General features: G+C 42.1%; 1 protein-coding gene across 5 annotated transcripts; it reads left to right on the top strand.

The window, feature by feature from the left end:
• The first annotated feature begins 5,142 nt into the window (after positions 1–5,142).
• On the top strand, positions 5,143–9,691 carry LOC123060476 (uncharacterized). Of its 5 annotated transcripts, none has more exons than XM_044483220.1 (6): positions 5,143–5,647; positions 5,871–5,967; positions 6,825–7,076; positions 8,325–8,804; positions 8,894–8,952; positions 9,029–9,691. In XM_044483220.1, exons 1-4 carry the CDS (start codon positions 5,541–5,543, stop codon positions 8,439–8,441), a joined length of 573 nt encoding a protein of 190 aa, XP_044339155.1. In that variant the 5' UTR covers positions 5,143–5,540; the 3' UTR covers positions 8,442–8,804; positions 8,894–8,952; positions 9,029–9,691. The 5 variants fall into 5 exon arrangements, 4 of the variants coding, with proteins under 4 accessions (XP_044339155.1, XP_044339154.1, XP_044339152.1 ...); XM_044483219.1 differs by having other exon boundaries at positions 8,322–8,804; XM_044483217.1 differs by having other exon boundaries at positions 5,871–6,000.
• Positions 9,692–9,867: the final 176 nt, after the last annotated feature.

Raw genomic sequence — 9,867 nt, 5'->3', positions numbered from 1 at the left:
CACATCAAGCGTCGCTTCAACTCCATTCGTGAAAATGTTCAAGATGGAGACATAGAGATTTGTAAAGTACATACGGACCTGAATGTAGCAGATCCGTTGACTAAACCTCTCCCTAGAGCAAAACATGATCAACACCAGAATTCCATGGGTGTTCGATTCATCACAATGTAACTAGATTATTGACTCTAGTGCAAGTGGGAGACTGTTGGAAATATGCCCTAGAGGCAATAATAAAAGCATTATTATTATATTTCCTTGTTCATGATAATTGTCTTTATTCATGCTATAATTGTGTTATCCGGAAATCGTAATGCATGTGTGAATAACAGACACCAACATGTCCCTAGTGAGCCTCTAGTTGACTAGCTCGTTGATCAACAGATAGTCATGGTTTCCTGACTATGGACACTGGATGTCATTGATAACGAGATCACATCATTGGGAGAATGATGTGATGGACGAGACCCAATCCTAAACATAGCACAAGATCGTATAGTTCGTTTGCTAGAGTTTTGCAATGTCAAAGTATCTTTTCCTTAGACCATGAGATCGTGTAACTCCCGGATACCGTAGGAGTGCTTTGGGTATGCCAAACGTCACAACGTAACTGGGTGACTATAAAGGTAGACTACGGGTATCTCCGAAAGTGTCTGTTGGGTGACATGGATCAAGACTGGGATTTGTCACTCCGTATGACGGAGAGGTATCACTGGGCCCACTCGGTAATGCATCATCATAATGAGCTCAGAGTGACCAAGTGTCTGGTCACGGGATCATGCATTACGGTACGAGTAAAGTGACTTGCCGGTAACGAGATTGAACGAGGTATTGGGATACCGACGATCGAATCTCGGGCAAGTAACATATCGATAGACAAAGGGAATAGCGTACGGGGTTGATAGAATCCTCGACATCGTGGTTCATCCGATGAGATCATCGTGGAGCATGTGGGAGCCAACATGGGTATCCAGATCCCGCTGTTGGTTATTGACCGGAGAGTCGTCTCGGTCATGTCTGCTTGTCTCCCGAACCCGTAGGGTCTACACACTTAAGGTTCGGTTACGCTAGGGTTGTAGGGATATGTATATGCAGTAACCCGAATGTTGTTCGGAGTCCCGGATGAGATCCCGGACGTCACGAGGAGTTCCGGAATGGTCCGGAGGTAAAGATTTATATATGGGAAGTCCTGTTTCGGGCATCGGGACAAGTTTCGGGGTTATCGGTATTGTACCGGGACCACCGGAGGGGTCCCAGGGGCCCACCGGGTGGGGCCACCCATCCCCGGGGGCCACATGGGCTGTAGGGGGTGCGCCTTGGCCTGCTTGGGCCAAGGGCACCAGCCCCACTAGGCCCATGCGCCTAGGGTTTCCAAGGGGGAGGAGTCCTACTAGTGGAAGGCACCTCCTAGGTGCCTTGGGGGGGAGGGAAACCCCCTTGGCCGCCGCACCCCCTAGGAGATTGGATCTCCTAGGGCCGGCCACCCCCCCTTGGCACCCCTATATATAGTGGGGGAGAGGAGGGACTTCATACCTTGAGTCCTTGGCCTTAGGTTGCCTCCTTCTCCCTCCCCAACACCTCCTCCAACTCCATAGAGCTTAGCGAAGCTCTGCCGGAGTACTGCAGCTCCATCAACACCACGCCGTCGTGCTGCTGCTGGTGCCATCTCCCTCAACCTCTCCTCCCTCCCTTGCTGGATCAAGAAGGAGGAGACGTGGCTGTTCCGTACGTGTGTTGAACGCGGAGGTGCCGTCCGTTCGGTGCTAGGATCTCCGGTGATTCGAATCACGTCGTGTTCGACTACATCATCCCCGTTCTTTGAACGCTTCCGCTCGCGATCTACAAGGTACGTAGATGCATCCAATGACTCGTTGCTAGATGAACTCCTAGATGATCTTGGTGAAACGAGTAGGAAAATTTTTGTTTTCTGCAACGTTCCCCAACAATATGTTCCCTGCCTTTCTGCTACATGTACGAACTGAAGCTTATTGTGTACACTTTGGTTGCTTTTTTTTAGAGAGAAAACACTCTGGTTGCTTTTTTTAGAGAGAAAACACTCTGGTTGCAGGTAGAATCAGAAATCAAAGTCCACAGAGATGCATATGTCATGGGCGAATGCATGATGTAATAGAATCCAGAGGACCTTCAGACTTGGTTCTCTGCTGGGGTGAAGGGTGTGAAGTGTTGTGCCGAGATGCAGATTCAGAGCCTTTTTTCTTTCCAATTTGTACATGCTCGGCAATCCAGAACTGGTTTTACTTTTCCTTAAAGAAACTGATTTAAATTTTTGCTGTCTCCTAGAGGGCGCTGAATCAGGCTGATGTGCGCTTGGCCAAACGAAGGAGCAGACAATCACTCAGAAGAAATTCATCCGAGCTCTCAAGTTGAAGTCAAACTGGCCAGCTACGTTTCAAAGGTAACATCTACTCCCTCTGTCTCAAAGTATAAGATTTTTTAATCGAGATATATACTGAGATAGAGGGAGTATATAATACAGTAAGTAAGATGATAGTTTGATGTGTAGACAGGAAGAAATCACACACAATAGATGCAGCTGGTATTTTGGAAATAAAGGCAGAGGTTTAAATTCAGAATTGGGACTAATTGGTTTGTAATTTATACATGTCCCCAACATGAATACTGCAGTCTTTGTCATAAGATTTCCAATGGTACTGATTTTTTTTAATTATAATCTTTTAAAAGTAGAGCAAGAACAGGATGTTGTCTATCAGTTTTAACCAAGTGCAGAATTTTGTTTGGCATCAATATATCTATTTCGATATAGAAAGAATTTGAGGATGATCATGTTTCCATTATGAGACGCGGCTGGGATATGAAGTACTGGATCTGCGGTGAACGGCCATCCGCAAGATCTACATCATCATCTTTTGGTCAGTTCACCATGAAAGCCATTCTGTGATATGCGGTTGTTCCAATATTATGTTTTCTGATTATTTGCACATAGGACTATTAGTGCTGCTGCTACAACTGAAGCCTAGAAATTTCTACTTACCATGCACGACCAACTATGGTGCCAAGAGTTGACATCTAGCTTGCACACATTAGCAGTAATTTCTACACATGTTTGAAACTGTCTTATTGGGATAAAATAAACGTATTTTCCACGGGTTTTTAAATTGAGTGATTCATAGTTTCCAGTGTGATTGTTTGAGGTCTGTTAGTAACTTTTTCTAAAGTGTGGTTACTGTCTATTTAACACTGGGTGTCCCCTAATCTTCATTTTAGCTGCTCCCCTCAGAGACATGGTCACTTTTTTTTCTTGAAAAAAGAGAAGACATGTCACGTCTATAAAGGTTCAAGGTTTTTGAGTCGCGACTTGGCGAGTCGCCGCGAGCAGCGTATAGTTGACGAAAGTCGCTGTATAGTCACCCTAAGTCGTTGTATAGTCGCGAGTCGCCCTGATTTTTGGAAAACGACTTGGCGATTAGTCGGCAACTAATCAGCGACTCAAAAACCATGTAAAGGTTATTAAAGTTTGACATGGATTTCTTTTCATAAATGGGTGATCTACTCTACTCCGCTGCACCTTATGTTCTCTTGTATTATCATGAGATTTTGCTGGATGTCACTCCAATTGCTAAATCTGGAGATAACTATTTTACACATATTGTCTACCCAGATAAACAAGATTTATGAGATCCCTGCGTTTTTGTTGTGGCACAGAACCACGAAGCGTTTCTTCGGTGTATCACCCCTCCACATCTTAATAAGAACTCATGTGAAGGTTAGCGCAACCTCCCTGAAACTTACATTCACACCACATTCTCAACTGAGATGATGCCATAGATCTTTTTATGTTATATGTGGATGAACAACAAACAGATTAAGTCTTGTTCACGTCCGTCCTCATGTATACACGCAGTTCTATTCTAGGATTTCATCTCTGCACTCCATTCTGCATCCTGAATATTCAGAGTCTCGAGTTTGCACAACATTGAGTCTCAATTTTGAATAAATGAATATGTCAAGGATAGGTTGAATAGGTCTGTATGTCTTAACCATGCTATTAGATTTTTGGGTATGGATGGCACGCTGTCTTAATCTTCGGTGATTGGATTCATTGCTCAATGCACCGACACCAGTCTCATGTTTAGGCTGTTTGTGCTTATTTGGGCATGATCAATGTACAGTGAAAGTTTTAAGTCCAACAATCCACCTTCAAAAACATCTAGGAAGAAGCTAAAGCATACCTAAATGTAATGGAGAAATCTTCAAAGCAGTATGCTATCCTTTTGTGATGGTATAATTTACAGGGTTGTTCCAGGCAAAACAATCTGTCTAATATTTGTTTTCCTTTCATTCATTTTTTCATACAAGGTGATAACACAGAGTCATCCTCAAGGCGACAAACCTTACATTTTCTGTATTGTCATTACATAAAACTAAAACCTTCACGAGTGCACTGATGCTCTTCCTAACGCCAGCCACAGCAAGTGTACATGAAACTTCGCACTTTACAGTTTACATACATACTTGCAGTCGTTGGGTTAAAACCCATCTATACATTGTTTTATGTGTTACATATGTTGTCTCCCTACCTTATATGGATATAAATACCAAGGCAAAACTAACCTTATATGAATAAATACTAGGGCCAGCACATTTTTCATTATGGGTTCCCAGTCAATTCTATGTCATTTCTGAATTTGCCGACTCAAGGAGAAAGAATCTCCACTGTGAGAAGTGCTCTATTGGTTTGGATGTACAATTCTGAATTTTCAGATATGGTGTGAGGTGTGACATCATCAAGAAATACTAGCGCATCTATACAGGATCAAACATAAAGGCAACTGTGAAATTGGTGTGTTTTACTTTTGTTTTGAGGGGATTTGTTGTATAATGGAAAAAGGGCACTACTAATACAACCAAAATCAGCGTGAGACCAGATGCTTATACCAAAAAATTCAGTTTAGTGAGCATAATTGAATCTTCTCTCCCGTTGCAACGCACGGGCATTTTTGCTAGTTATTATAAACCAGCTATTGCTTCTGGTCGTCCGTCACTTAGCGTCGCTGCAATTTTACAGAAAAGTCCCTCTGTTATTTAGAATTCAACCCGCAGTCCTTTTTTGGGTGACTACGTGAGATAACGTTTCATGTTTGCAGAAACGTCCCTGTAGTTTAGTACATTCAAGCCGCAGCCCTCAAAACATACATCACGCCACGATCCCCTTCCTGTTCCCCACGCACGGGCGGTTGCCGCCGGCGTCGCCGCCGCCGCCTTCCTCGCTGAGTCCGCGGCCGAAATCCACGCCGGGAGAAGAGGTATCTATCCCTCCGACGCCTTCCTCTCCCTCAAGCCTCGACCTCGCCGGCATCCCTCCTCCCGTTCCAAGTCCAGGAGACGCATGGGGACGGCGGCGGTGGCGAGGCGTCTCGCGCGCACGGACACCCCCACCCTACGCCTGCTCGTGCGCGCTGCCCTGCGAGGTTTAGGCATCGCGCCTGCTGCGCTCCCCTGTGGCGATGATGTGGCTTACTGCTGCCATACGGCGCCTCATCGAGGAGTAGAGCAGCTGCCCCATGCTAGACAAGATCCTCCAGATCCTCTCCACCCAGCCGCCATCATTGCAGGAGGACTTTAACGAGTGGTCACCAAGAAGCTTCCCCAAATCCTACAAGAGGCTCAGGTAAGAATACATACGTACATTAACCTCAATATCTACTTGATTAATTCAGTTATCACACTTTCCTTTTGAACCAATATATGCACTTTCAGTTGAGGACACTCATCTTGCTAATTAAATTGTGTGAAAATCTTACATGGGCAGTTTAATTGTGTGATTGCTGAGTGGTCCAGTGAGTAGTGCTTCTATAAGCAAGGGAATGATAGAATGATGCACGATTCTGCAGGTTAGACGAGCCGCTGACAAAGACACACCTCTATTCTGAATTTTTACATGCGAAGATGGACCATCAGCTACGGAATATGTTGGCTAACCTCTCGCAGGTTGCTAACAATTTTTTTCTTATTGTCATCTTGGTAATTGACATTGGTGGTATTGTCTTTTAGTTCAACAGAAAGTTGTTCAAGTGAAAATTCAGAGGAACATGTGGAACAAAAGACATGGTATAAAAAGGAAAGGAAAGACTAAACAGTACAATGATGCAGGTTCAGGTTTCATATGTTGTCTTCGCTGCCTCATGAATATGCTAGCATGGTTGTCTTCTAGATTATGCACATGTCTTTGTTTGCCATATACTGTCAACGCATTGTGTAGTATGTACTAATTCTAGGGAGACCGATCTCATATTGTCACTCTTAAAAATTAGTATTTGTAAGTTTTTGTGTGGTTTTAGCACCTCAGTTAAGAAATAAATATTAGCCTTCTCTAAAGAGGTTTGTTGCCTTGATTTTTATAACTCTATTAATTTATGTTAATCTCCTTGCATAGAACTTATGTTGCATTACTCTCCCATTGCTGTTAGTGGCCCTCTCACAAGAGATTGTTGTAAATACTCAATATGTGTTTGATGTCAAACAATATCCAATCTACTACATGGTGTCTCAGTCTCAAGTTCATAATTTCTGCATCATTTGAATTGTATACAACAAGATACAGAAGCAGTAGGTCTCCAGCCAGCACAAAAATGCAGACTTGATCTATTTCTGTTCGTTAATACATCTACTACAACCTACAAGTGACCCTAGCTAAGAAAACAAAATCAAGGACCGGTGTACTTCTGACATTATTTCTTATTAGTATCAAATTAGAATAACATTGATGGAACATATTCTTTTTCTCTCCTTGCTTGAGTTAATGGAGTACAGTATTGCATTTTTCTGAGATGATCTGCTCGATGCAGGTTTGGAGCCGACCAAGGAAGTCACAGTTTAAGAGCTCGAGGAGGGGTGTGTGGAGGTTGCCGGCGCCAGTGGCTGCACTGCTGGTCTTCATCGCCTGTTTCGGTCAGATCCAGTCGGACCTATCCTATGGGTTCTCCACCGCTTCACTCTGCTTCATGTGCATCTGGGCGGAGAAGATGACCCGACCTGCCTGGTCGCTCAACACTGCCTCCCTGCCCCTGTTGTTCGCCAGCCACACTCTCCCTTATGCGGTAATGAATCTCAAGAAATGCCCTTTCCTTTACAGAACATCAAACCTACTTTTTTGTTTGATGTTGGTGCATGTCCTGCCTGATATGTGTGTTGGGCTGCTGCTGTGCGATTGCTGGTTGTGTTGCTACTTGTGTCAATGATTATTTTGCTAAAGTATGTGGGACGACAGCGCTTCTGTCTTTTGGTGGAATCCTTTTCCTTCTAATTTAATTACCTGAGAAAAAATTCTATATTTTCTTAATTTCCTTTCTCTGTTGTTTTCATGGCTGACTATTTGAAGTTCTCTGTTCACTCAAGTGGTTCTTGCCTGAGGGAAGAAATTTTCCATTGTTAAACGGAATCATTTACTTACAATGATTGTTGTACAATTTTTCTGTTGTTATATGGAATTATTTACTTACAATTATTTATGGGTCCTTGGAGTTGTTTGGTTGCATTGTATATAAATGACACTCCCAGCAAATTTTTTATGTTCATCTAATAATGGAAAAGATTCATACCTTTGATTTTGTAGGAGCGATTTTATTGCTCGAGTAAAATATGTGTTTACCAAAGAACATGAAAAGGGCAAGTTTTTCTACATTGGAACTTTCATTACCCCCCCCCCCCAGTATTTTAGTCCTTTTCTTTTCATCTTGCTCCCAGGAATCCTTGAGTGTATAGGTTCTCTCCATTGAAACCATTTAGGTAGAATACTTGTGGTGGTATAGTTGTTTTACCAGTATTGTAATTTAGCTATGCAAAATTTAATTGTGGCTCTAAGGATTCAGGTTTGTCTCACGGTAAACCTTATCAGTTACACCTGGTAAAAGTTGAATACTGCATCCATTGATATTATATTCTGCTGAATAATATAACAAATTATCCATCTCTTTTAGGGCGGTTTGCTAACTTATTTTGCATAACATTTCTAACCACATCAAGTGTGCTCTTTGACGAATCCTAAACAGATATAGATGTACATCTTGATTAGGCCACCTAATCAGTTTACTTTCTAATACATTGAAAGTTTTTTGGTCTCTGTTTATGGTGAAAAAATGGGTTCTTCACAATTTAGTTGATGGTAAAGAATTAGTTAAGCCGACATTCCAATTACTTTACTAGATTAGTGGTATTGCACTTATTTTTCATAGAATATGAATATTTACTTTGTTTTTCATATCACATGTTTAAGATATTAAGTTCAATCTTCTTCTGTTGGCACCCAAAAGTTTGTCAAACTATTTTACTTTTCCTTTATGCAGCAGAATGTCCATCATCACAGAATCTTAGCTGATAGACGGTGCGCTTTTTGGCGGAAGCTGAGACAAAGATTTCTATTCACCAAAAAGATAGAGCCGCCATCAGCAAGCACTGACGAGTAGCACAGTCTCAGCCGATGCATCGACGAGCTGAGGCGGGCTTCCAATAGAGATCAGAAACAGGGAATGGCCTTTTGAGCTGGTAGAGGGATCACTAGACGTGGTGTTCATGTTTGTGTTGGCTTACATGCAGAAATAAGGAGGATAGTAAGACTCTTGGAGGTCATGTCTCTGCCATTCAAGGATTTCGATATCTGAATGTTATGACAATATATAGATAAGGGAGATAGCCCTCCGCGTCCTGGTGGCTACTGTATGCTGCAGCGAAGGGCACACTTCAATTACTGTGCAGGCAGATGCGGTGATCCCGGGTGTGCTTTGAATAGATATCAAGGACGTCATTACCCGAGCCGTTCCTATGATTGAGTGAGTGGTACTTCCCTCCCACCCCACAGATTACACTAATTTGTTTAATTATTATTGACTGGTATGACCTAATTAATCTGTACACTTAGACATGCGACCAAGGAATGAAAACTCTTCTCCAGAGATCTTCAAAATAGTACAATATCAGGTATTGTAGAGTACAATTTGTTTAAGCTAAGTTTTTTTTTTGCATGGAAGCTAATTTTATATTTGAAGTGTAATAGATACACATGCCTGAATCTGGATACACTCCACTGCTGATGGTAATACTTTCCAGTCACTCACAAACAATAAGCTTCAGCATACAAGGCAGAGTCCAATGCTATTGGATTGGGGTGCTGGTATGCAATTTCTTGTACATTTTACTTCTATAGGACTTCCAATTACTGGCTACAAACTTTGTACAGGGCAGTCTGAGCTACCACTTGGTGAAGATGGGATTCAATATGTTCAGTGATACCCTTTTTTGTGTGTAGGGAATCACTGATATGATACAACTATTTGTTATCTGAATTTTCGAATATATGTACACCCATGGTGACGTTTCAATGCTCATTTATAAAGCATCCATCTATGAATGAATTTCTGAATATTACCACATGCAATGTGTATGTATGATGATAGTAGTACACTTGCGATGATGCAAAACACTTATGATGATGTTATTCAAGTATTGTACTACAGTTGCATTCAAGTCATTTTTTCCGTTGCAACGCACAAGCATTTGTACATATATAAATATATACATATACAACACCCTTATAATGTATACTAATTAGTCTTTGGTCAAATAAACTACTTAGCAACTCAGCTTTGCACTTCGCTTTGCCAGCATTGCCGCCAACACCAAACACAACCAGCCATCAGAACGTCTCCTCCGCGACCCTCAAAAAAAAATGTCTCCTCCGCTAGCATCAGCGCCGAGCAAAGACAACAAGCTATCAGGTGAGTTCATCATTATCTCCTTCAACCTGCCAAGCCATCAGGTGAGTTCATCATTATCTCCTTCAACCTGCCATGTATAAATTAAAAAATAATACATTGATTTTAAAAAACTTAACCT

The sequence above is a fragment of the Triticum aestivum genome, chromosome 3A (genome assembly GCF_018294505.1).
Source record: "Triticum aestivum cultivar Chinese Spring chromosome 3A, IWGSC CS RefSeq v2.1, whole genome shotgun sequence".
NCBI lineage: Eukaryota > Viridiplantae > Streptophyta > Magnoliopsida > Poales > Poaceae > Triticum > Triticum aestivum.
Note: the sequence above shows the minus strand (reverse complement) of the source record. Positions and strands in the feature narration are given on the sequence as shown.